Genomic DNA, 27,844 nt, shown 5'->3' on the forward strand with positions numbered 1-27,844 from the left:
AAGTGGTCAAATGTAGCATATTTATTTGTACAGTTGGCATTACACTTTCTCTGAGGCGATGACTGAGCGGGTCAGGTGCTGGCGATTAGCTAGGTGCCTGACCCCGATCTGGTTTAAGTGGAATAAGACTTAACCTGACAAAGTACTAGGATCTGCGCTTGACTGAGAAACTGTTATCCCGAATATAACATGTCTGTTACATAGGATCGCATTCCAAATGTCATTGTGTTTTCAAAGATACGCCTGCAGTAACTGAAAAGACAGAAGGCCTACTATACAAAACCAACATCGGACTGAAACATATACATAATAATACTTGTTTTATCAAGTGCAGAAACGTGAAGGGATAATTAATATAAACACTTGTTTGCTATCCTAGATGCAAATATTTCACGGACGACGTTCAGTAATGTATAAGTGTACAAATAAATTAAACCAGCATACATATAATCAGCGTCGTTCCATCGATTTATCATTTAGAGTCATTTACGCCACACTTACATATTTATCCCAGTGTTTTTGTATGTGTACGTTGTATGATTGATCCTGCAATTTATGACCATAATTACACATTAAACAAATAATGAACAGCTCTTGTGACTTGTTTTCCGATCACCTACCCAAAGACACAAAGTATTACTTTTTTGTAGTATAGTACTACACAATGTTACAATGAAATGGGAATTTGTGTGAGAGTCAGAGGGAATGGCAAGGTTCTATCTTTTGAGACTGGTAATATATTTTGAAAAGTTTTAAAGCTGTTCCGAACATTCGGTTGCACACATCTGTAGAAATAAGTTGTGCATTGCATTAGTTTGAAAGAATCCACAAGCCTATATTTAGTCTCACATTCCCTGTAATATCATTTTCCCTAAATAGAAAAGAGCACTCCTTGCGATGCTATTTTAAGCACTAAACAAAGCGAGTCTAGATTTTATCAGTTTCTGAGTCTCCCATCTCACTGAGTCTCCTTTTCAGTTATGTGTGTTTATTTGTTGCTATTTAAATTATATAATTTCAGATACGTTAGTCTACAGCCCATATATCGATCATGTCGAACAGAAACGAGATAATTCCCAGTTATTTCCAATTCAGCCTGAAACAGACTATAGATCGGAGCGCCCTCTTACGGAAAGGTTTGGCGTCATCCTGGCGGATATGAAATATTTTTCGTGAACTCGGGGCCAGTTTTAATCATATCATTTCTAAACACTGTCCGGTAAATTGTACACATCAATACGATTAAATCACCAGTTATCGACAGACAACAATGTTAACGTAAATAGGCACGTTGTTTGCCACTGTGCATAAAATCTGATTCACAGGTCAGACACTGAAGTCCCTTCCCCTTCTGTTCTCGCAGAAATACTTTTGTTCTTGATCGATCCCATTTCCTCCTGCCCATTCGCGTGAAAATACATTGATGGCGCATTAAATGACAGTGTTTTAAAAGAAGAATAACTGAATTTTATCCAGTGGTCTCTGTTATGCATGAACGTTTGCCTTCGACTCAGAAATGCACATTTATAATTAGCTTGAAATTGAATCGCCTTTTAAATGAGACGTTTCTACTCCTAGGGTATAAGATGGGTGACAGTGAGGATGAGTACGATACAAGGAGGAAAGGAAGAGACAAATTTCGACGTGAGAGAAATGATTATGATCGTCGAGATGACAGAAGAAGAGAGAACTGGGACCATGACAGGTCGGACTCATGATCATTATGACCTCGCGTTTGTTCAACGAACACATACTTACATTGTTCTGACTTAATCAGTTTGGAGTTCATAGAATAGTTTCAGGAACCAGTGGTCCATCAGGATTTTATGCCCCAGCTGGAATATGACCATGTATTTTGATTGTTGGGCTTGTTTAAAAGGGGACCCGTGAAGTTCCCGGGGTAGAATAGGCCCTCAGCAACCCATGCTTGCCATAAAAGGCGAATAGGCTTGTTGTAAGAGGTAACTAACAGGATTGAGTGGTCAGGCTCGCTGACTTGGTTGACTCATGTCATCAGTTTCCAATTACGCAGACTGATGCTCATGTTGTAAGTCACAGGATTGTTTGGTCCAGGCTGGATTATTTACAGACCGACCCACTTGAAAATAGTGAAAAAGTCTTTATGCAAATAACACACACAGGTTTCACTTTTGATCAAATTTAAAATTAAATTAAATAAATAAACCATACAGGTGAAAGGAAATAGTATTTATGCCTTATACTTGTACTGTTTCATGTTACCTTTATCTTCTAAGTGTTAACATTTTGACTGATCAAGATTTGATTGGTTCTACAATCATAACATAATTATTAATCCCGACACAGACGAGGTTCTGGTGGCCGGTCAAGGGATGCATGGAGCAGCAGAAGTAATCGTGACAACAGACGTGATCCATATGGGCGAGATTATGAGCCTCGTCGAAGAGAAAGGTTCAGCCCAACTCGTCATGACATGAGCCCTCCCCATGCTAAGCGTATGCGGAGAGACTGGTAAATATACTTGTTTATAAGTAAATTTGGCGAATAGTCTGATCACTTTAGAATATTTTAGAATGTTATTGTTGCCAGTCCTTACATTGTATGAAATTCAGAATGAAAGTCCTGGGTTTGATCCTATTCTGATGTTAATATGTGCAGATTATGGAGTTAACAGGTTCAAATTTGATAGGACCACATGGATTCAAGGAGCATATGTTTTAATGCTGCCAGAAATCTTTGGACTTTGTATGAGATCATCAGTCTCCAGACATCAGTTATTATGTAAACGTCTTATCATCTATAAATATGTGAAATCTGAAATGTTTTCCCCTTCATGTTTATGATTCATGTCTACATTGCCAGGGATGGAGGAGGCGGAGGTGGTGGTGGGGGAGGTGGCGGAGGAGGAGGTGGGGGTGGAGGCTATGGAAGCCACTATGACATGCCTTATGGAGCAGGGCCAATGCATGCTGGAGGAGGCCACCCACACCATGAAGGTAACTGGGGACCTGGGCCGGACATGACAAACATTCAAGGTCCACCACAGCAGCAGGGAGGCTTCGGAAATGTGCCCAACCAGGGAAGGTCAGTGAAAAGGACAAGTAGACTGTTATTAGAGTCAATGCAGAAATGTGTGCCCAGTTTTGGCAGACCTCCAATCTAAGTAAACTTTGTCTCAGTATTATTTGTTACACTCCTCTACTGAGTCTAGAAGGAGGTCGCATCAGGTAACCTTTGAGATTGACCAATCAGAACACAGCTTACCAAATCGTAAAAGTGACATATGCATAAACCTTTTGAACTTTTTCCTCGAAAAGGTTTTTAGCATTTTGGATGCTATTTTCTGTACAATGACTTCTGGGTGACGTACATGGAACACGTTGCGACACTGTCAACAGTGAGTAAACCATCTCTAAAAATAGCATTTTGTCAATATTGAAGGATATCAGCTTACCCAAGTATCGGTTAATGGTAACCATGTCATCAGAAAGCCCTAAGCGTAAATAATGCAGGTTAAATATCTGCGTTTTAGCAAATTTTCTTTTGTTGAGGGATCTGTGTCAGTGACTGGGGAATTTAGTAAGTTCAGCCAAACTCTAAACAGTAGCTGTTGTCATATAGCTGTTGTCTGATTGGTTAAATCTGTTCGGCCATCTCATGCTTGATTGGACGGTCACGGGTCGCTCAAAGGTTGCCTGACGCGACCTCCTGCTAGGCTTTGTTAGACTCAGTAGAGGAGTATTGCAAATAGTACCATAACTGAGTATACTTAGACTGGGCATATGTATAGAATGGACCCATAGAAAAAGTATGAAGTGTGTCCAAGGGAACCTACTATGATATTCACCATTTTTTTGAAAGAACTGTAAAGGTTGTTTGGTTCATGGTAGTCTAACGCTGCACACAACAGTATTCCAGCTATATGGCAACGGTCTGTAAATAATCGACTCTGGACAGGACAGCCCAGTGACAATCATAATACACTTGAATCTACACTGACCTCATGGGCCCGTTAGTTGCCATTACTGACTGCAGGTTTAGACAAACCTGTAAACAAGATAATTTACCCCCAGAAATTTACATGAATTCTACAGTGCCCCACATTACGTCATAGAGGTGCATCACTCTGATTTGTTGAAATGTTGTTTGTGGGAGAGAATTTGTAGACTGTTGTCAGAAAATCAGTTTGAGGTAATTGAATGTGAAAATGAGTAGTTTTTATGATGGCATTTCATTTATAACGATGCCAGTAATGATAAAGGTATTTGTACCCTATTGAGTATATGTGATCTTTAAACAAGCAAATAAAATTGTTGATGTTTTGCTGTTTTGCAGAATGGATGTGGACTACCCGACCCAGCCTTCGATGATGACATTCAAGCAGTACCTCACTCAGCAAGATGATAACATTAATGACCAAGATGCGATCAAGAAATATAATGAATACAAACAGGAGTTCAAGAAAATTCAGATTAATGAGTTCTTTCTTGCCCACAAAGAAGAGGAATGGTATGTAGTTCTGGATCTGTGGTCAGCCTTTGACTGTAACAAAATATGACTCCTTGCATTGCTTTATCTATTATATGAATAATGAGATTGATTCTTTGAATGTGCAAGATGAATTTTGAGGTCATTAAAAAAATTCTTTTGAGTAACGATGTCAGATGAATTTATATATTTTTTCAAAATTGTTCGTTTAATCTGTTATGAAGGATATAAAAATTATGGTAACGATCCAGGGATATGACACCAAGCCACAAACACGGATTATGTTACCATATTTTTGTTCTTCATAACAGTTTAAATCTCTTGATGTTGTATTTTGTAATGAACATTGATGCATATCAAAGCGAACGGTAATACTGTGAACATATTGTGTAATCTCTTTGAAACATCACTTCGAAGATTGTTTGATTTTTAAGAATCTCTTTTTGTTTTGTTGTTTGTAAAGGGGATCAGGTTTATTTTTGTAAATGAGTGCATGATCACTATCTCCTATTTCATGTACATTCAAAATTTGGGTTGCTTGTATTGTCCATGTTCGAGAATTCAGTTAAACCCATATATATGTTACCTGATTCCCTTTACTTATTATATTAACTTACTTTTTCACCCCTTATTAAGGAGCTGGGTTGCTATGGTGAATAATGCAATGACCAATCACTGGCCTGCTATGAAAATGAGATAGCCAATCACAAGAACCCTTTCACCGGAGCATGGATTTAGCTTAGGGTACTGCGCACAATGCAGTCTTTAGTTGATGAAAGTGTTAGGCATAGTGTAAGGTTCGTGAAAATATGTCATCGGAAATATTGTGACCGAAATATTACATTCCCGGGAATCACCAGTGTATGGTTGTGTCCACGTTGCAAGCAGGTAAATTTTGGTAAATACGATGAATTCTGTTGCAGGTGAATCACCGACATTTACATTTTTGCTTAAACCATGTTATGCCAGTATAAAAATGTGCTCTATGAAATACAAACATTTTGAGATTGTTCATCTGTAAAGGCGTAGTGCAATATATTTTAGTTAATATTCTTTTTCAGATTATGTTCTTTAGTGTTGTTTTGCATCTATATGGAATGAGAATCGGTTTTCTAAAAACACAGTAGTTCTTTAACAATGATATGCTTTTCAATTCAATATGTTTTGAAAATATTGAAATATTAGTAGTGTAGCTTTGTGTTATTTAAGACAAAAAAAATGGTTCTTCAGTTACTGAACAAATAAATAAATGCAAAAAAATCACCAGGCAAGCATAGAACCAGATGCAGAGATGCCAACCTCTACGATTTTATCGTAGTCGCTATGAATTTTAACTTCAAACTACACCAACACGATTCCACTAGAAATCCTATGAAATTTGAATAAAATGCGTTAGAATTCGGATGTATAGACAATAACATATATTTTCAACCAAGAAGTAGATTTACGGACTTCATGTACCTTCCATTCATCATATTTAATGACATTTGAACAAGGATAATTGCAAGTAACCAATATAATTTTAGCGAAGCTGATTTCAATACCTTTGCGATTTGATGCATTTAGTGCCTGCGGAAATAATTTAACCACATGACCATAATATCATTCATTTTTTCTCAGAATCCATCATGATTTTGTTTATTTAGTAGACCACTAATTTTATGGTCAAGCTACTAATTTTGAACGTTGAAGCTTCTATTTGCAACACTTGGGGGTTGGGATCTCTGCAGATGTTATTTTCAAATTTAATTGATTGCTTTCATGTCATTTTTAAAGAATATTTTTGATAGTACAAATTTCATTGTGTTGCTAAGTAATGTCTTTCCAATTTTAGAAAAAATATTTCATGATCTGTTATGTAATAGTAGGAATTTTTCAAACATCAGAAATGTAAAAGTGCTGTTCTTGTGTACATAATCTAATTTTTTATTTGTTTTACTTGAAAGGTTTAAACTGAAATACCATCCAGAAGAATGTGAAAAGCGTCAAGAGGAAGTGAGAATGGCTTTGTTAAAAAGGTTGAAGGTTTTCACTGATCTAATGCAGCAAGACCGTTTAGAAGGCGTCATGCTTGACATTGATAACACAGAAGACATCATCAAAGTGCTAGATGCAGGTGAGCTATTTATAATGGATCATACTTACATTGAAGCATTATATTCTGACATGGAAATTGACACAGACACTGACACAAAGAGACCTTTTGATTGCCATTCTAGAAGTTGGTTTGCTGAAAAAAATACATAGAACTTAATGGATTAAAACTTCTGGATTATTACTTTGAATGGCATTTTGATGTGAATTCTTGCAGTGTTTCATAGTATGTGAAGTTAATGTTTTAACATATGCCTGCTTTGTTGAGAAGGCACAGATTTATTCTGGAATTTGGACTACATTTTGATTTTTCTCTTTAACTGTATTGGTATGAAAGAAGCTGGATCACAAATGGCTGTCATTGCATATGGCTTGGGTAGAGCAAAACAATGATAACCTTTACGGTCTTTGTCTTTTTTGTGACCTGAGTCAAAATGTGGATCAATTAAGATTTACAAGAGTTCATATTACCTTTGTTGGTAACTGAATGTTATGTTTGATATGACAGTCTGTTCTTTTCCTTGAGAAATTGAGAAGAATTATGTGAAATGTGACTCTTTGTTATCAGCTGTCATCAAGATGGAGGGAGGATCTGATTTTGACTTGACCATTCTTGACCAACCAGAGAAAGAGGATGAGGTTCCTCGCAGCAGAAATAGCTCTGAGTCACATCCTCCAGAGAAAAGGTAACTCTGTCACCTGATACTTTTCTTTAATCTAAAGGAAGAAAAGTGACTAAACTATGAAGACAACTTTTGTTGTCCTTTAGATTATTATGATTTTGGTGTTTACAGAAACCAATCTTTCTCCAGGAGATCACAATTGTAATATTATGAATGTGTTGCATATGCATGAGAAGGGGAGATAATACTGGGTGTATGTTTCTTTTAGAACTTGAAAAGGGTGCATTTGTCACAGAAATGCAAGACTAAACAAATTCAAAAACAAATTAAGCAGTGTGACATTGGATTATATATGATAATGTATGGTGTAACCTATGAGGAAAAACTGGCTGGGTGTCCAAGTGGAATTCATTACTTATATTTATGTCGTGAGGCATAGTGACTGCTTTTGTGGATATGCATCTACATGAAACATGTTTGGAATTGTAGTAGTCCTGAAGAGGAAAAGAAAAAGAAGGCGCCACCTCCGGAGAAGATTGAGGAAGAAGTGAAGAAGGAGGAGTCATCAGTAGAGCCTGGGAAAGAGGTGAGTAGAGTAACATGGGAAGTGGATGGTTGTATTTTGTGTTTCATGTTTCAGGAGAACGTTTGACCATCACCAGCATGCAAAAGACGCTGTGTCACAAATATATATTCATGTACAGTCACATCTCTATGAGTTGAATTTTCAGTAATAAATTTGACTTATTGATGTATTTAAGACATAGGTACAGTATGTCTACGAGGGTAGAAAAAAAGGTGATCGAATATTGAACAATTCATTTATTCAGCACATTATCTCATAATATAGCACAATGTAGCAATACAATCAGTGACATAGATAATGAAAACAAATAGTATATATATATATGAACATATTTCAATTTTAGCACTATGAAATACGAAACACATGTACTTCTTTCAACCAACTCAAGAAATTCCTCCAGTCCCTCAAAAAACTTTAAAGTCTCTGATACTGATGGTGGTCATTTGAAGGCAGAGTGTGTGTTGTTTTCATCATTACATGAGTTGTCATTGTGACAGGTACTGGGACCCATTAATGACTTGATGATGTCAGCATCAGATGAAGGGGCATGTTTCATTGTTGTCATCGACACTCACATAGTCAGCCAAAGTCACATCACCTGGAATTAATCTGGCTAGGGGGATGTTATCTTCATTGTCAGATTCATATGCATGGGTGTCAGAAGATGCAGCCCCTGTCCTAATGAATCCAGGGCAGTAGAAGTTAGAGATTGTCACTGGCTTTATTTTTTGCCAAGCATGTTGTAACTATCGTTGATGGTTGCTATGCAACAGTCAATAGCTGCATTCCTGTAGACAGTAGTTGAACTTAATGACATCTTTGTCCATAGACTATGTTTGTGAAGTTGTGTTTGGTGGAAGGAACACGAGTAGTGTTTCTGAAACCCTTGACTTTCAGGTGAGCAGGGCAGCTGTCTTTAATGAGTGCAGTCTTCTTCCGCCTAGTCATTTGTTTATTGAATGAGTTTACCCAATCCACAAATAAACCAGACATCATCCAGGCAGACTTGTTGTGACAGTATGTAGTCGGCAGAGATTTGATGTTCTTAAAACAACGTGGCTTAGCAGATTTCCCTACAACTAGGAGGGGCACCTTATTAGTTCCAGTCTGATTAGCACAGACAAGGACAGTTAGACATTTCTTTGATTGTGACATTTGACACCTCTGAACTCAAGAGTTTTGTTAGGCAAAAGTCAGTAGAATATTCCTGTCTCATCAGAATTGTAAATGCAACCTGGTTCAAACTTCTGTAAAACTTGTTTTAAGGATTTTGGCCAGTTATGCATAGCTTGAGAATCATTGTCTACAAATTTTGATTCTCCACAAACAGCTTTGAAAAGAGTCTTTTCTCTCTTTAAAGTGATCCAGCCATCCAGTACGTGCAACAAAATCTGTTATACATAACTGCTTTGCTAGTTCTTCTGCTTTTCGGCACAGACATGGATCATTAATTGAACCATTACAGCAGTGCTTCCTCAAATTCAGGAAACTTAGCCCCCTTTAACCTACCATGTTTTGCACCTGACTCTAACATGGATTCTTTAATGTTATCGGCCATTTTCAACCAAGTACAAAGAGTGTCAGGCAGAATTTCTCACTCTTGCAGTTTCACTCTTGGATTTGGTACCTTCATCCACAGCAGTGATTGCTGCAAAATTCTTCTCAGTAGTGTGCACTTTTAGAATTCACTTACATTTGGGAGTTGATATTTCTGATCTGGTTATCACCCAGGATTTAGACTGGGTCCTTGACCAGATTGCTGGGAACATTGTAACTGCGCCATGATATACAGATCATAAATAATATGGAAGCTGCTATATAAAGCAACTGATTTAACTGAGTTAACTCTATGTCGTGCTAGTTCTTCCTTTTTTGTAAAACCACTGATCTGCCTTTTGAACTCAGTTGTCAATGGCGGATCAGTTAGCTTTACCAATTCACTTCTCATTGACTGACTTTGGCTTATGTTTACAAGATTGCTCTTTGTTTCAATTTTATGGGACCAAATCTCCTTCGCGAATCATCATGTGTATTTATGAGATGAATTTGTGTAACAGGAAATCAAATGATGACAATTATGTTTTAATTATACAAGTGAATGTAGGTACTTTGAGTTCGAGACACTGACATTCTAGTCATCGAGATGTGACTGTATATGACAAACTATTATGGATGTCATACATCTGACGAAGGGTCAAGGAAAAGCAGAGAAATGTGTATAAAATGAAGAAGAAATTTATATCCATAATACCTTGTTGTAGACTTGAATACCAACTGCTATATCTGCTTAAGAACCTCTTTAGGGATTCATGTTAACTTGTGTGTTGTAGTGGGCTGGTGCAACTATTTGCATGGGTTCATGCACAGCATTGCATGAGTGAAATAGCCTTCAACATAATGTTAAACCCTTCACCACAGACTGCGTCAAGGAAATGCACTTGAAATTCAATCATTAATGCAGTGCATAATTTTTTTTTACCTCTGAAGATTGTGGTTTGTACCATTTTCAGCAAACCGTGCTTGTCATGTGAAGTGACTAGTATTGTGTCGTCAGACTTGAAGGTGTGGTTGATGCTTGTATCCAAAATGCATAGATTGATTCTGATGCTATATCTCTAGAAAGACTTTATTCTTAACAGGCTGCTATCATAAGTCTGAGATAGTGGTGATTTTAAATAGTCAACAACAAAATCTAGCTATGTCATTGTTTTATTGGGTCAGCTTTTCTTTCAGTTTGTCATGTGACTTTTTCTGTTGCCTCATTGTATATCAAAATAGTTTTATGTATACCAGCCACATAAGGAACCTGTGCACACAAAATGCATTCACAATTAGAATGCAACAAGCAAAGACGAAATTATGTTGGCACTTTATAAGGTGAGCTATTGGACCACAATAGATTGTCAAAAGAAAATGAACAGTATCTGTAACGATGACATCAAGCCACAAAGGGTATGACCACCGTGTGCACTTATCTCAATGACATCAGAATGGTTTGTATAGCAGGGCGCTGTGGTCGAATCCAAAACCGACATAAGTGATGATTCCTGACAGTTTTGGAATGGATACTGCGCGGTCCTGGAATGGGTTAGGACAGGGGTCACTGCCGTTTGGCACCTATGTCGGAGATGACACAATCGAATACATCTGCCCTGTTTTGGCATCATTACTTACCATGTGAATTTGTGAACGTTTGAATGACCAAAGATCAAGCTTTCGACAGTGACAGCAGCAATTTCTGAGTTTCACATGTTGTGTGCAGCTGCACGGACTGCATTTACAGTAACACAGTGCAAGTCCATAGGCAACCATCAATGAAGTCACAGCTCTTGGCACATGTATGAGCGTTTGATTGTCTCTAATACTTGCTGTGTTCACCTGTATTTATGTCTAGTGACATTGTGTGCTTATATTGATATATTTGGTGTGCACAGTTTCTTTATGTGACTAGTATATGAAACTTTTATATTTTTTTGCATTTTTCATGATGATTTCATGATACAGGGCTCAATGCTGATGGGGTAGTGGGGTAGCCAAGTGGTTAAAGCATTCGCTCATCACACCAAAGTCCCAGATTCGATTCCCCACATGGGTACAATGTGTAAAACCCATTTCTGGTGTCCATTGCCATGATGTTGCTGGAATATTGCTTACAACCATACTCACTCACTCAATGCTGATAATGTCTGTTTGAAACTGTTTGTAGACATTTTTCTTCTCTGACCTTAACTATTTTGTTATGGAAATTCATTGTATCCAAGGGTTTTGTAGTATGAGTATGGTTGAACAATCAGAAAGTTTGTTAAAAAAAGAGCATGTTCTTTGCGATTTACTGTGTATCAGCTAATCATTAGCATCTATAACTCTTAAGATCTTTTGAGACAAAGAACTCTTGTATGGACTTGTTAATTCATATGGACTATCCACATTGTGATGTAGCCGTAATGTTGGTGACTGCAGCATAGAACATTATTCATAAAAGGTGGACTACTTGGGAAAAGTCGACAGGGCCTTGGGAGCTGACAGTCTTTTAGGCATAATTGCTTTTCAGAAACCATTGCAGATGACCATAACAGCTGAACAACGGGAGTTACAGAAGAAAGCGAAAGAGTTCCAGCAGCTGAAAGAGAAGGAGAAACAAGATAAGGTACATTTAACTCCCCAAACTGAAAACTTTTAATTGTAGGGAACATTGTTAGTCGGTAGTTGTTCCAGCAAGTTATCTACATGGGGTGGGTTTAGAGGTGTTTTATTGGGCCAGCCAATCCCAGATGCACTGACCAGTTTTTTTTTTTTTCTGTTTGTTTGGTTTCATTTAACTATTTTGAAGCTGACTTAACACTGAGTGAAAGAAACTGTTATCAGTATGGGTCTTGTGCTTTTTAATGTACATAGTAGAGAGCAGCACAGATGTCTCATATTCAAAATTCACAAAACATTCTATCAACTTTATGTTATGGCGAATTAGCAGCTAATAATTAGATCTTAACATTAATATAATTAAGAAATACATCTGGCTCTAATACTATCTCAGGATAAATTTTGAAATATGTAAGGCAGAAAACAACCAACAGTGTTGGTGACCTAAATTAAGAATCCTCACATAGGGCTAACCGATAAAAGAAAAATGTTAAACAGTTTGGTGAATGTTTACATTAAATATCTTCTCTAAATCGTTTTAATTACATCTGTTATTAATGTAAACCATGAGGCAGGGGGAGGGGCAATATGAACGTCATGCTTCTACTATCAACATAAGTTAGATCAGTACATCCAGATGAAGCTGACTAGTCAAGCAACATTCCATGATTGCATTGTGGGAATGTAAACATTGCGTACATTACTGTGTCGCTGTAAAATTGAAACATTTTAGCCATCAGTAAAAATAAACATAATGTTTCCTGGAAATATGAATGTAGTTAATGGTGGAAGTTTAGTGGTTATAAGGCTAGCATGTCCTTTGAGCTTGCTGAAACCTTTTATCAAGGCCTCTAATCCTGACTCAACCCAGTTATGTTTCATTGTAACATACTCTAGTCTATGGGTTTATCCCAAACTCAGTGTCTTATTCAGTGAACGCCATGTTCCTACTTTAACCTTTGAAGATTCAGGTTAGAATAGGTCTTCAGGAACCCATGCTTGTGACTGTTTGTCATAAGAGGCGACTGACGGGATCAGGTGGTCAGGCTCGCTGACTTGGTTGACACATGTGATCAGTTCCCAGTGGATCAGTGGATTGTCTGGTCCAGACTCGATTATTTGCATACTGCTACCATATAGCTGGAATATTGCTGAGTGCAATGTAAAAACTAAACTCACTCACTCAACTCATTCAGTGAAAAGTAACAGACATTGTTAATATAATAATGCAAACTACATTATCTTTTCAGGAACTAAAGAAAGCCAGTAAGAAGCACCATAGAGACAAGAGTGATTATAATTATGAGAGCGGTTCCTCAAGTGGATCAGTAAGCTCATCAGAATCAGAATCAGATGACAATGAGCCTCTTCCCCCGGGAGTTGATAATGATGGGGAGCCCCTCCCTGCTGGGGAAACAGACATCTACAGTCTGGATGAGGAGAAACAAGTTAAGAAGGTCAAGGAAGATGGTGAGTGTGGGATGTTGCTGTATAGGTAGGGCAGGTGCTCATTCTGCTTGGCTGATAGTTGAAGGCGTTCTACACACACAGAACTGAATCTGATTCCAATTTTAGTAGAATGTTTTCTTCATGTCTTTGATGTTTTAGTTCAGGGCCTAGATTGTCGAAGCCCTCTTACTGCTAAGATGGTCCTAAGTTAACATTAATGTATGGCACTTACAACTATCTTATTGATAAAAGAGCTTTGAATATCTAGTCCCTGGATTATTGCTAGGAGCAGCATTAAGCACTATTTACTCATGTCCTTTTGTAAATAGTCTCTCTTGTGGAATTCCTCTCAAGAAGATAAGGTAGTTGTTTGTGCATGTGTGTGGATCGATATTATTAAGAAGGTGACTCTTGAGATAATAATCTTTTCAAATGATTCTCATTTTTAGTGTAAAACCATGTAAGATTGAATGTTTTAAGACTTAAATTGATAGTGGGAATACCAAATCAGTTGCAAGACTAAACTTTGTTGAATATGGCTTTAAGAGCAGAGTTTGTTCCAGTTTTATAAATGGATTTTGAAGGTGTTCTGGGTGGAATAACGTTAGAGTATGACTGTATAGCTCAGGTCCGATTCCCAACCTAGGCACATTGCATGGAGCCCTTTTCTGTTTTCTGGTATTTTCTGTGATATTAATGGAATATTTGCTAAAAGCAGCTTAAAACCATTTCCTCCTACTGCTTCCAAAGATGTTAGCTCAAACTGCTGTATAAACAATGAGTGACTATGGTTTTATGTTGCTATTAGCTGTATTCCTGTAATTTCACAGCAGGGGACACCAGAAATGGGCCTCACACATTGTACCCATGTGGGGAATCAAACTGTGGTCTTTCAGTATGACAAACAGGCACTTTAACTGTTAGGTTAACCAAGCATCCCATATAGAAACACGAATTCTTTCTGAAGATGGTGAAATCAAGGATGATGATACCAAGGAATGTCGAGACGTTGACAGCAACAAGATGGAGGAGGAGGACCCTCGACCGAAACCTCTTCACAAAACTGTGTCAGTCTTCCTCCGAAACCTGGCACCTACCATCACTAAGCAGGAGGTCGAAGCTGTAAGTAACATTATGTTGCATACATAAATGGTTCTTCTGCCAAGTAATCTTGCAATGAATGTTTGCATTTGCTTAATGAGGTTTATGTAAATACTGCAAACTCCTGGTTCATTCAAGAACAGAAAAAACTAACTGTTATGTTCATTGTGGTTATTCAAGTGAGTTGTGACCTCTTTCACAGGTGTGTAAGAGATACCCTGGCTTTGTCAGAGTGGCCCTACAAGATCCGCAACCTGAGCGTCGCTTCTTCCGTAGGGGCTGGGTCACCTTTAAGAAGAATGTCAACATCAAGGAGATATGTTGGAATCTCAATAACATCAGAGTAAGTCCAGATAGAAGTTTTGTACTCTGTTTGTGAATATGACAGCTATGTTTATGGTAATGCCATCTTTGAAACATTAACATTTTGTGTGTTTAACATGTAAGTGTCCTGTAAGACATTCTTTTGACCCTATCTAAATAAATACACTTACTGAGTAGTTGCTAAACAATCGTTTAGGAAGGAAGTCACATTTCCCCTATCACTGGAGGAGCACAACTGGTGCAGTCATCTAAACCACTGAAGTTTGCTGTGCAGGGTTGTGTCCCTTTGTCATGCATGCAGCCTATTATCATTGGTTTGCTGGTTTGCCATTGTAATGTCTCTTTGTTTGTCAGAACCATGTACCTGGAATTCACTGAGATGGTTAAAGTTTGACCTGCATCACTTTCCTTCAGCATTTTATGTAATGAAGACCCAACACACTCACATATTACCATGAACATACCATGGAAATATCGGCAACAAAAATGCCTCCTGGGATATAGAGAAAATCTATGTTCAAAACTGTAAGAAGTTTAAACAAATCAGAAAATTTGTTGATATTTTAGGCTTAAAGTTGTTAAACTGTAATCGGGGAAAGCTTCAGGACTTTTTGATGGAGTGAAGTTGTGATACATTCTTAATCCAAGCATGTTTGAACAAACATTGATTTGATAGCTATTATTATTTTGAACATCCATCACCTTTGTTTATGCAAATCTGATCTCATGGATAATGATTACAGTTACGTGACTGTGAACTGGGAGCCACCTTGAACCGCGAGTTGAAGCAACGTGTTCGTCCAGTGACAGGACTGACTGCACACAAACAGGTGGTGAAACATGACATCAAGATAGCAGCCAAAATTATCCAGAATCTAGATGACAAGTGGCGACTCTGGGAGGACGAGGAGGAGAAGAAAGATGAAGAAAAGGGGGTAATATAATCAGTGTTGATTACTGGTTTTAATCCACTATTTACTTTCATATTCATTGTCATCATCATACAAGTGATCATACCTCTTCCCCAGGTTTTACGTTTCTAGAAGTTGTGCCTTCTCGAGGTTTCCTCACAGATATGACAGATATTTTGACTTGGAGAACTTTTCAAGTGTTGTTAATTACAACTCATTCCCGAAAGAAAAAGTTACAAATGATGTGACTTGTTTATGACTACTGTTCAAACACGGCTCATGCTTGTTCAGTGAATGAATATGCTAGCATGCTGATCGAAAAGCTACTGGACTGAACAGCAAAAGAAACACAATGAAAATGAAATCTCACTAAAGTAGGGTTTGTGAGAGGCATTTAGAGGTTGGTAATGAAGTAAAAGGCAAAAGCTATGGGTGACAACTTCTTGTTTATAGGATCGTACTGTTACTCTTGTTTGCCCAAGCTCTATTTTTGCTCAGTCATTTTGAATACCGAAATATATGAGATTCGTTTTGATAGAGATCGTCCTTGGAGTACATATGTGCATTTTCTGCTGCAGAAAATGTCATGTGATTGTTATATCAATGTTTTAATAAAATATTGTACAATAAATAAGCCTTTTTTATTTATTATACGGCCCCTCACCACGTGGATTCGCCTATCTGCTACACATGCACAGCGAGCCAGGTAAGCTTCCCATCCCGTATCATCATTCCTTCTCCTGTCACTCACAAGTGCATCTTGAGTTCCCAGCTGATTAACTTCGTTTGTGAAGGATGTCTGAGAACTGCTGTATGTATGGTTTTTATTCGTTATAGGAGAACGTATTGTTGGCTTTGCAGTAGGTTATTTTGCATTTACGGGTATGTGACTTTTGTATTTAATTCCCCTAGCATTCCCGTGGTTTACGCACATATTGCTATTCCAAGGTGGGAAGTTTAATGTGCCACGTACAGGAGGCTGCTGTGGGTTACTCCCACCAAGGGTAAGAGTAGGGAGTATCTTCATCAAGCTCCCAACGGCCTTTTCGCAGTCAAGGCGGAGTCGGGGCAGACCGCCGACCTCCCATTAGACATACCAGCTGTTCCGGCAATGCAGTCTCGGCCAGTTCACCTGAAGGGGACTACTTACGCCCTCTTACCACATATCACAGTGGGTGGTCGTCTCTCCCTATTCCTACTGGAGTGGGAGATGACAACATGAACTCTACGGTGATGACCAACATTCATGTCTGCCATGTACTGCAGTGGAAGTGAGGCCCACCAGAGTTTACCAGCTTTGGTGAACAAGTTCACAATAGAGCGCATACCACCAGGCGAGGAGAAGACAAGGTTGTATTCCAAGTAGTTCCTTGTTTCGAAGATCGTGCCAGATCCTTGCCCCTGCATGAGTGGATGCTCTATCTGCAGATATTTGGAGTTATCTCCCAGTTGTACGGCTCATTCCAGGTGGATCTGTTTGTGTCTGGCAGGACAAATCAGATACCCATGTTCTGCTCTCAAATACCAGACCAGAGGGCGTTGGCCTCCAATGCCTTCCTGATGGACTTGACAGGCAAGGTTCTGTGGGTGTTCCCTCCACTACGTCTTATTTCACGGGTCCTCTCCCATCTGTCCACCCAACCAACTACTTGTGCTTCTGGTTTCTGGTAATTATCAGGATTCTGGCTCAGTCCCCTGTTCTGTTCCCCTTATGACTGGACATTCTCACTCACAACGATGTACCACAACCCAATCCAAAAATTCAGTGGGTGGTTTGGCCTGTCAGGTCTAGCCACCAGGCATGCGGAATTCCTACACCAGCTGCAGCCACAATTTTGGCTTCAAGGCAGTATTTGACAAACGTTCAATATGAAGATAGGTGGCAATGGTGTTCAGATAGGGGGATTGCAAATTCCTTTTTTGTGTATTTAATCCAAGTATTGGAGTTACTGCAAGTTTGTCTGTAAGAAGGTTTGGCGGCTTCAAACATTCGTGGTTACTCTACTGCTATTTCTACTTTTTACACCCATATCAATCATGCTCTTCTGGGGCAGCACCCTCTTGTGCAGCGCTTCTTAGTTGGTGTGGATTGGGTTCAACTTGCTGTCAGATGTACCAGCCCACCTTGAGATTTGTCAATCCTGTTCAGTTCACAGTCCGGTCCTCCTTTCTAATGTCTATCAGCTATTTCCTTTCAGCTGTTAACATGGAAGGCCGTGTTTCTGGTGACAGTAACATCTGAGTGAAGGTTTGGCAATTTACATGCTATGTTAGCAGATCCGGTGCTATCTGTCTTCCATCCAGATCGTGTCAGTATTCTCTTCTTGGATACTTACTGCCTGAAAATCGATACAGCTTTCCAAGTGACAACTCCTATCAAACTTCGTATTCTCACCCAGCCTTCCACATCAGCGACCTCTGCATCAAGCACTCACTTGTTGGATGTCAATATCAAACAAACACAAGCTAGTAAACAGACCCTAATCTGCTGACTTGTTTTGGTCATTTGTGCTGCATATCAGGCTAAGGGCAAGCCCCCATCTGAGGGGTTAAAGGTTCACTCTGTCAGGGCAGTGGCCATTTCAAAGGCTTTGCATCGGCACTTCCTATTGAAAAGATATGCTCCGCTGCTATTTGGAGAGTGGGCAGTGTCCTTCCACCCTGACCGACTGAGTCTTGTCCTCTGGACAGTTGACACTGTTTTAATTGGGGCAGAGAGGTGGCTCCATGTTGTGAGGGGCCGTATAATGGATAAGAAAGACTTTTTATTTATTGTAAACAATAGTTTATTAAAACATTGATACAACTGTCATATGACACTTTCAGCCGCAGAAAATGTATCTGTGTAAGCTTAGGTCGATTCTCTTCAAAGAATTGGAAACATCTACAGGTTTGTGTAAATTTATTACCTGTGACGACTCCTGGATTGTCAAGCAAACAAGCATTGTACCGCTGCCGCTCAAGCAACAAAATGTTGAGGATCAATCTGCAAAAGTTGAGTTATCGAAACAATTTGCGAAATGTATGATATTTTAACAGAGATCACTAAGACCTAAACTTTTGCTAAGTACACTATGTATTAAAACAGTTTTAAACATGTCAAATTTCCTATGGATAGTTTGTCTGCCGCCTCAGTTCAAGATTATTAATTTCACTTCATGGCAGGATATTCCCCTGCTGTTTGTAGTGCACATCATAAATAGCGAACCAATGAGGTGAATGAAAATTGGTGACGTCACTCCAAAGTATCAGACCAATTCAACTTTTGCTTCATTTTCCAACACATCTGAGAGAAAACGGGTAACCCCAGCATATATCACAATGTTTCTGGGCTATTCCATGTCCCTTTGTCAGGTAAAGAAGGTACAAACAAGATACCCCCAAAGGGTTAGATGAATAGACAATAGGCATATTGTTTACACAAGGGAAGAGGGGAGTAGCTCAGAAAGGTTGAGACATAACAATAAACAACAAGTTGTTATCCATATTTTTTTGCCTTTTGCCTCATAAAAATAAGTGTTCATGTTTATGTATTCTATTTAAAAACTTTCATTTGCTGGTCGGTATATTTATGGCAGATGCTGATATTTCAGATCTTCAAGATGTCAAAGAACCCAGTGTTGAAGAATATCACAGACTACCTAGTAGATGAGGGCAGCTTTGAGGAGGAGGAACTACTAGGTAGTGTCCTACTGTAAATACTGTACACTAATGATCAATAAACCCAGTGGGGTTTTGTGAATAATTGTAACCTGAGCTTGTATTAGTAGGTGGGTGAAGTGAATTAGGTGGTCAGATTAGGTGGTTTTGTTGAAAACATAGCATTGTAAGGTCGTGTGAAGATTGCTTATGATATTTACCATTTGACTAGGTTGGCTGGAATTTTGCTGACAGCAGCAATAAACAACACTGATTTACTTTATACCAATGATAGGTGTTAGGCTTGTGAGGTGTTCTAGCTGTGATATATTCCTGAATGACAACATTTAGGTATCTTAAAACAGCATGTTGCTGTCAGATACTATGTATTTCATAATGGCCAAGTGCTTTTTTTTCAAACCACAGTACACAACAAAAGTGCATATGGACTTAATCTATGATCCAGCAGCCATTTACTTGAACTTGTCACATTTCCTTCAGAAACAATCCATTGAAGATGTTGCTAAATAATACACAAAGGAATAAAGTTCCTTTGCAATTTTTTCAGTTTTATTAGCATGTCTTAAGCCATGTGCAAAGGATATGATTCCTTTCAACACAGCTGGTCAAGTGATGGGTGTAACAGTGTCATGTATTTTCTAGGTGAAAGTCTTGAGGATAAAGAGAAAGATGCCAATCCCGAAGTGTCAATAGAGAGAGATGAGAGTTTGATGAAGGTAGAGTATGAAGTTGTTTATCAGAAATGCTGCATGGTGACAATCAAGAATGGTCATTAATGATTGTTCAAGTGTCCCTCACCTCTGTAAGGCATGAATACTGATGATAGACAGTTAAAGACCATCATATTCCTTCATATTACATATTTCACATTCTTATTCAGCCTTCTTTCTGTAGCTTTTGTTTAGTAGTTGCTTTTAATTTTCTGAAGATATGTGAAGTTAAAGGTGTTTTGTTTTATCAAAATAGATGCTGCCTATTTTCCTTACACTAAGATGATCAAGATTACAACTCATGCTTATGATAAGAGACAACTATGCTTCTTGTAAGAGGCTTATGATGCTGGTCACTGAGTTGTATTGTACAGGCTGCCATAATACATCTGGAATATTGTTCAGGAAAAGTAAATGTTGTTGCTCATTAATCATTTTCATGTGTAACATTTAGAGCTGTGACGATATATCGTAGTATCGATAATCATGATACTTTGTCAGACAATAGATATATTGATGCTTCTTTCATATCGTTGATCACAAACTTGTTAATTGTCACTAGACAGTTACGTCAATATTTACGTGTTACTTGATATCAAATATATGTGTTTAAGAAAATTACTGAAGATTGCATATCATGATGTGTATCGCATCATATTGTATCATTCCAAGATATTGTGATACGTATCATATCATAAATTTTCTGTATCATCACACCTTTAGTAACAAGGTGGTATTGTGTTCTTGAGCAGTGATCCCGCAGTTGATACTCAGATTTTTTTAAGACATGAGAAATAGTACATTGACAACATGTTACTTTGTGTTTTCAGGTTTTGGACAAACTCATATTCTACCTGCGCATTGTCCACTCAATTGATTACTATAGTGCAAATGAATATCCTAATGAGGATGAGATGCCCCACCGGTGTGGGATCATGCATTGTCGAGGCATGCCGCCAGGTTCAAAGATCACTCAAAGTGACTGTAAGTGGACTTATAGGGAGAGGGAAAGGGGTACTTTCTTTACAAATTGTTTTACAAATATTGCAATATAATTCTCGTGAACCGCTTTTCATGATAGAGTTAGGAGTTTCAATGAAAAGTTGTTTAAATGGCTCAAAATATTTGTGACCCAAATATTTCTGCAACTCTCCATGGTCTAATTGGGGAAACAATTGGCTCTTTTGTCTAAGGTACCACAGTTAGCTGTGCAGTTGCATCCTTTGGACTGACCAGCAGTCTAATAGTGCAAGGAAGTTGGTTTTGCTATGTTGTGTTTCTGGGTTTGTTGGAGCAGTTCCCATGCTTGTTGGTTTCACCATTGTGCCTGAGACCTGCATTTCTTCAGCTTTGTTCCCACATTAAGCTGAAAAGTTTTACTTTTCATCAAGATTAAGGTTTTATTGTCTTTTTGGTTGATGTTTATAGTGTTCTAATGTATAATATATTTTTGTGTTGACAGTGAATGACTGGATTGCCAACTTTGAGAACAAGACTAAACAGTTCACAGAAAGTGCTGAGAAGATCAGCAATGAGGACGCCACCAAACTGGGGAAGAAAGACCCTGAGGCATATCCTTATGTTCCAGTGATTATGATATACCACATTTGTCTTGACTGCCTTAGAAGTTGGCATTTTGTAAATCAGATACATTTTTTATGACAGTCATAGTTTTATTTTCAAATGGAAACCAGGGCCTAGATTTTCTAAGCTCTCTTAGCCCTACGATAGTTGTAAGTGCCATGCAATAACGTTAACAAGCTGTTACAGTTAAATATTTGCCATGACAAAAGAAATCCCGTCAGAACCAGCAAAATATGACACTGAAAAGTCTAAGATTTTCAGTATTTTGCATTCAGCAAAAACAAAGGCAAGATACAAAAGATTCACTAGAGAGGTTTCATGTACAATACAGTTGAGTCAATACTAAAGTAATGGGTCACAAATATAATGTCAACTCATCGAAGTCTTGATGTGAGAGTGAGAAGCAGTTATGCAGAATGTAACACAGCGAGCGGTCAGGCAGCAGTTATGTAGTCAAGCAGTTTGATATTACTCCAGATAGTGTCCGACAACACGGCAACTATCCAACTATCATTTCCTGAAAGTTCGAGCACATATGACCATTGCCATCAATGTATAATTCTCTCAGTCAGCCTGGTGTTTACCTTTTGCAAAGGGAGGTAACTATAGAGAACTACCTTCAAGGCCTGCCGACAAAATACTAATACCACTGAACATTTATGATATGGAATGTGACCCATAATAATTATTAATTAATAATACAATTTAAAGAAAATATAAATACACTCTCATAACAGTACGACTGTCATAGCACTAAGAGAGTTTGTTGGCTGCTTCATGATGAGCAATGAAATGAAGTGAAATGGGCTTATGCAATGTTTTGGTAGAAGTGCATCATCTGCGCCTAATTATGATCAGTTCTTGTTATGCTTGATGCTGCAAACTTTTCTCTGAAATGATACCATGAAGTGTGGTTACCTTCCTTAACTTGGCACTGAGGTTGAGAAGTTCGTCCAGGCTAACACACAGGAGTTGGCCAAGGATAAATGGCTGTGTCCTCTCAGTGGCAAGAAATTCAAGGGACCAGAGTTTGTCCGCAAACATGTCTTCAACAAACATGGAGAGAAAGTAGAAGAAGTGAGAAAAGAGGTATGAACAAAATTGGCATGTCTGAACCATGTTATTACAGGAAGGTTACCGAATATATGCCCACAAAAAAGTAAAAATGGACTCACTCACTCACTCACTCAAAACACCATACATATCTCTAGGCTATTACCATAACTGGACTTAAAACGTCGTGGATTGGTCTGCTTAAATGTTTCACACTTTGAAACTGCTTAATTTGTTAGTTTCAAGATGTGGAAATAGTGTAGCATGCATGCTTTTCTTTGTGCAGGTATCATTTTTCAACAATTATCTCCACGATCCAAAACGTCCAGCATTACCGGAGCACCCAGGCAACAAACAAAATGACGGCCGTGGTAGTGGTGGTGGCTCTGGGCAAGTGAACACTTTCCAGGGTCCCCCACAGCAAGGCATGATGGGAGGAGGTTATAACCAGCAAGGACCTCCTATGATGTATGGTAGGTGTATTAGCAGATTATTACAGTCAGTAATATATGAAGCTAATTTGTAGTTGGTTAAATTTCTGGATCGAAATTAAACATATCCCAGTTGGGGGTGTCTGTTTCTATAAACAGAGAGTAAGGATCCCTTGATTTTTGCCTATTACAGTAGTTGATTTGTCATTACTTGTAATTGCTTTGTAAGAAAAGTAAAAACACTTTTCAATTTGCCCTTATTTTACCACACCTTTACCATCCTAAGTAAATTGTTGATACTGGTGAAAGAGTTTGTTGGTGTCATTTTTTGTTTCAATTCTGAAGATACACTCTTGTATGTGTAGTGTATCAGTGTATATTTTGAACTGGATGACTGTAGTTTTCATGACATGGTTGGTTTATTCCAGGCAATGGTCCCCAGTTTACACACAACTTCCAGCAGAGAGATATGTACAGGGGCGACTACCGTCGACCCTACAGATATAGGTGAGGAGTTGAATTTTAGGCTTTGTTTTAAAAAGGCCTTGAATGAGCATTTGCTTTGCAAGGCATAATCGACTTGACTTAAAATGATTTTCAATTCCATTCTAATTATACATTGATTTCTGGTTAATTTTTGTGTTGCATCTGGCGTTCACGCTTGCAGATATGTTTGGGAATTTCCATGAAGTTATGCAATTATGCTGCATTATAACAAGTTAATTATACTTCGTAGCTGATTGTGCATACATCGTTTGCATGATGATTGTTTGAATTGTGTACGTCCTATCAAATACATTATAAACTATAATTACCTTGAAAAGGTATGTGTTTTAGGACAAGCAACCCTATTTCATCTAATTATGTAATTGGTTAAGGTGTAAACAGCATGAACTTTCTTACGTTAATCTGTGTAGATTAAATTGACACCATGTGGACAAATGGACATCAACCTTTTATAAAGTCTTGGAAGATAGTCCCCCTTCCCAGATTACGTACATATCAAATGGCAGTTGGATTGTGTTAACATTGACTTGTAACATTGGGCATCTATTGCTGGATGGTTGGTGTAATTTATGAGTAGTGGAGTTGGTGCTGTAGGATGGGTAGCTGTGTGTTGCAGGTTGGGTAGCTGTGAATTGTAGGATGGGTAGCTGTGAATTGTAGGATAGGTAGGTGTTTATGATGGATAGTTGTGAGTTGTAGGATGAGTAGCTATGTGTTGGAGGATGGGTAGCTGTGTATTGTAGGTTTGTAGGTATATTTTGAAGGATGGGTTGCTGTGTATTGTAGAATGAGTAGCTATGTCGTAGGATGGGTAGTTTCGTGTTGCAGGGTAGGTAGCTATGTGGTGTAGGATGGGTAGCTGGATGTTGCAGGATGGGTAGGTGTGTCTTGTAGGATGGGTAGTTTTGTAGGATGAAAAGTGTTTGTAGTGTGGTTTGTAAGTTTAAGATGGATGACTAGGTGTAAGGTGCTGCATGAACTGATTTGTTTCAGTTACTTTTTTTTTATCGTTGTTTAACAAAATTTTGCAATTGTGTTGGCAACTTTCGGAGTCCTTTTGATGGGTGAAATACTGTATCAGTTAGGTCGCTGTCACGTTGAATGTGTAAATCTTCAAATTGGTTTTGACATAAGATGTTTGGCCTTGCAGAGCTGGAGGTCAAAGAGATGACAGTTTCGGCTCCTCTAGATCGCCAAGATTCAGGTTTGGCGATGACTTCAATTTCATTGTACTTTGGCAGAACATGTTACTTTTCACAAGAACATGTACAGGCTAATTTTGGGAGTGGATGAGTGTGGCCTTTTTGTAAATGTACCAGAAAGTCAGACAGACTTTGCCAACCTGATGTGTAGAAATTAATGTTGAAACTGATGATGATGACATTTAGAATATATGCGTGATATCTTTAATTTCATATTAGCTGTCTTGAATTATGTTAAACAGACCCTGTGGGTGAAATTTGGACTTACGTTCCTAGGTTTTACTTAAGAAACATGGATAGTTATAGTTCTGGTCAAATAGTTGGAAGTGAGGTTTAGCCACAATAGGTATTCTATAAATATGTAGCAAGCATATATATAGATTGTGAAAAGAAAAAGAAAAATTAAATTGCATATGGACAGATTTCCACTGTGTTTAAGTTTGACACAAGTCCTTGACCTTGCAGAAACAAAGATAGAGAAGATTTTCTCAGCTCTTCTCGATTGCCAAGATACAGGTTTGGCGATACTCTGTTTCTGATCAGTGTGTTTTGAGGACTTGACATTCAAAAACAATTCAAACAAGACAAAATGGAGAGAAAATATTGTTAAAAGCATGAAAATGATTGAGACTGCATTTTCATGAAATTAAGGTTTTGTTTCTTAACCTTCTTTTCATATAATGGTTTTCAGGAACCACTGATTGAATTTTCTTTTTTCAGACTTTTGACAGTGTTAGAAAAATTCTACATATGCATTTTCTTTACCTAAGAAGTTTAGATTGGACAAATGCTTTATCTGTCAGTGACCATATATTTAGACTGACAAAATGTCTCCATTAGCCATAGGGAAACACAGGCTCCATCAGTACTGTGGGGTAATTTGATTTGTCAGCGATTCAAGCTTTGATAAGATCCTTCAGTATTTTGGACACTTTTCAGTATTCAAGGTTACAATATGTTTATGTACACGCTGAAAGGACATCGATTAGTTTGTTGATTTAGAACAAGGCATATGTTTATATGCTCATAAAATAACCATGCAGAATTTAATTTACCTCAGTGAGTCTTCTTTAAATTTATGTACCTGGCCAGTACAACAATGGTTAGATCGTTTCTGATAGTTTGATAAGATATTACATGCCTTTTTTAGCCATATTGAAAGTCTGCCGTTGACCTAAAAACATGATAATCAAAACACAGATACCTGAGCTGGACTGTATTGATTCCTGGATAGAATGTCCCATCAGCATATGCTGGCCATTACCAGTCCATTGAATGGATCATCTAATCCTTCTTTGTGACTTTGTGCATCATCCTATTGCTGAAATATTGCAGAATGCAACATTAAAGAACTAATACTGACACGCAGAGCAAACAGCCTGTCTGTCTTCACTTGAATTGGTCTGTATCTACCATATTGAAAAAGATGTCTTTCTGGTTTTGTCATTAGCTGTCATACCTCAATGGTGTCTTATGGTTCAATCATTATATAATTAGGTGATTGCAAGTGAACATAGTGTATAACATGATGAAGATTAGGAATTGATTGGATAGGTGATATTTTTTCTTGCAACTATATTTTAAAATGTGGGGGAAAATATTATATAAAAAACACCCGTGAGAACATTTTCACATAGTTGAAGGGATGTACAAAATTCAGAGACACAAAATACTTCTTAATGTATCTGTTAATTTACAAGTATAGTGCTGTACTGAATGAAAGTTATTGACATTTATGCTGTGTTAGTGCATAGTTATATTTTTGTAATGTTTTGTTCCAGGCGATCGGATCCTCGCTCCATCATTGAATACCGAGATCTTGATGCACCCGAAGAGATGGACTTGTAAATTCACCGTATTAAATGCCATGAGATACACTATTATCTTTGCCATGGAACACAACATGAAATTAACATGGTATACTTCACAAACAGATACACTAATGTTTCATTGTTAGGCCAGGACACACATGTCGAGATGCAGTAATTTTATCAATGTTGGCAAATGCATGAATCAAAAATAATATTCGTAAGTCTATGTCATGAAATATTTAAGAATCAACTTGGTTTTTTGAATCAGTAAGGAGTCTACTGTTCAAAAACAGTGTTTGTGAGAGGCTCTTGTTTATCTAACTACCATTAGTTTAAAAACTGTCAACCTTTCACTAAGTGAAAATAGTACAAAACATGGTGTAACTAATGTGCTTTACAAAAGCTTTCTCAGTGCTGTAATGCTTTTGAAGCTATGACTGACACTTCACTGCAGCTGAAGCTATTGTTACACCCCTGGTGATGCAACATCTCATATTAAAATGGTAATGTCCCATTTAGATTAATACCATGATAATAAACATACCATTGCTGTAAATACCTACCACCGGTCATCTTGTCATAGGTTTTAATATTTTTAACAGTTGTTTATCCTTTCTGTTATCCTGATTACACAGTCATGATACATCAATGCATTTATGTTTGTAGTAGCCATATTGTAATAAATGGATTTTATACAAACGAACATTGTTGTGTTATTGAGAAAAGACTTTTGGATTATACATTGTGGATTCGGGGTAAGGACACTGGTTCCTTATGCATGTAAGAGGGACAAGTACTTTGATGGAATGGTAAGGCTTAGTGACTGGTTCATTGCATATCACAGTACCCAATCACTATGGAGCAATGCTTATGATGTCAATACTAAAGACTAGCCATTTATAAAGTATTGAACTGCACACTGCAGGGACATGCTGGAAGTACACACATGATCAAGTCATTACTACCCTGGTTAACTCAAGCTGCCTCTGCACAACCAACAACTGGCTTTCCAAGGGTTTTGCTTAAGCACAAGCAATAGAGAAAAACTGTTACATTAACTGTCTAGTTAGTAATTCCTTAACACTGTACCTGGAATATACTCCTAGGGCAAATGTAGAGATATCATGAAAATCAGGTAATATATTTGACCCAGCCTTATCACCCATACTGTTCCATCTATATGATGCTTAT

The 27,844-nt window shown here is 38.0% G+C and overlaps 1 protein-coding gene across 8 annotated transcripts; it reads left to right on the forward strand.

The window, feature by feature from the left end:
- The first annotated feature begins 1,123 nt into the window (after nt 1–1,123).
- On the forward strand, nt 1,124–27,352 carry LOC137277817 (serrate RNA effector molecule homolog). 8 transcript variants are annotated; one of them, XM_067809756.1, is made up of 23 exons: nt 1,124–1,219; nt 1,579–1,705; nt 2,326–2,490; nt 2,842–3,063; nt 4,315–4,488; nt 6,414–6,583; nt 7,130–7,247; nt 7,674–7,770; nt 11,822–11,917; nt 13,161–13,380; nt 14,327–14,481; nt 14,663–14,803; nt 15,528–15,719; nt 19,289–19,376; nt 19,998–20,071; nt 20,896–21,049; nt 21,528–21,636; nt 22,585–22,738; nt 22,989–23,175; nt 23,562–23,640; nt 24,791–24,844; nt 25,308–25,358; nt 26,624–27,352. In XM_067809756.1, exons 2-23 carry the CDS (start codon nt 1,587–1,589, stop codon nt 26,688–26,690), a joined length of 2,886 nt encoding a protein of 961 aa, XP_067665857.1. In that variant the 5' UTR covers nt 1,124–1,219; nt 1,579–1,586; the 3' UTR covers nt 26,691–27,352. The 8 variants fall into 8 exon arrangements, with proteins under 8 accessions (XP_067665857.1, XP_067665860.1, XP_067665859.1 ...); XM_067809759.1 differs by having other exon boundaries at nt 11,834–11,917; XM_067809758.1 differs by having other exon boundaries at nt 11,834–11,917; nt 21,528–21,646; nt 22,595–22,738; nt 26,624–26,889.
- Nucleotides 27,353–27,844: the final 492 nt, after the last annotated feature.

This window comes from Haliotis asinina, chromosome 3 (genome assembly GCF_037392515.1).
Source record: "Haliotis asinina isolate JCU_RB_2024 chromosome 3, JCU_Hal_asi_v2, whole genome shotgun sequence".
Lineage (NCBI taxonomy): Eukaryota > Metazoa > Mollusca > Gastropoda > Lepetellida > Haliotidae > Haliotis > Haliotis asinina.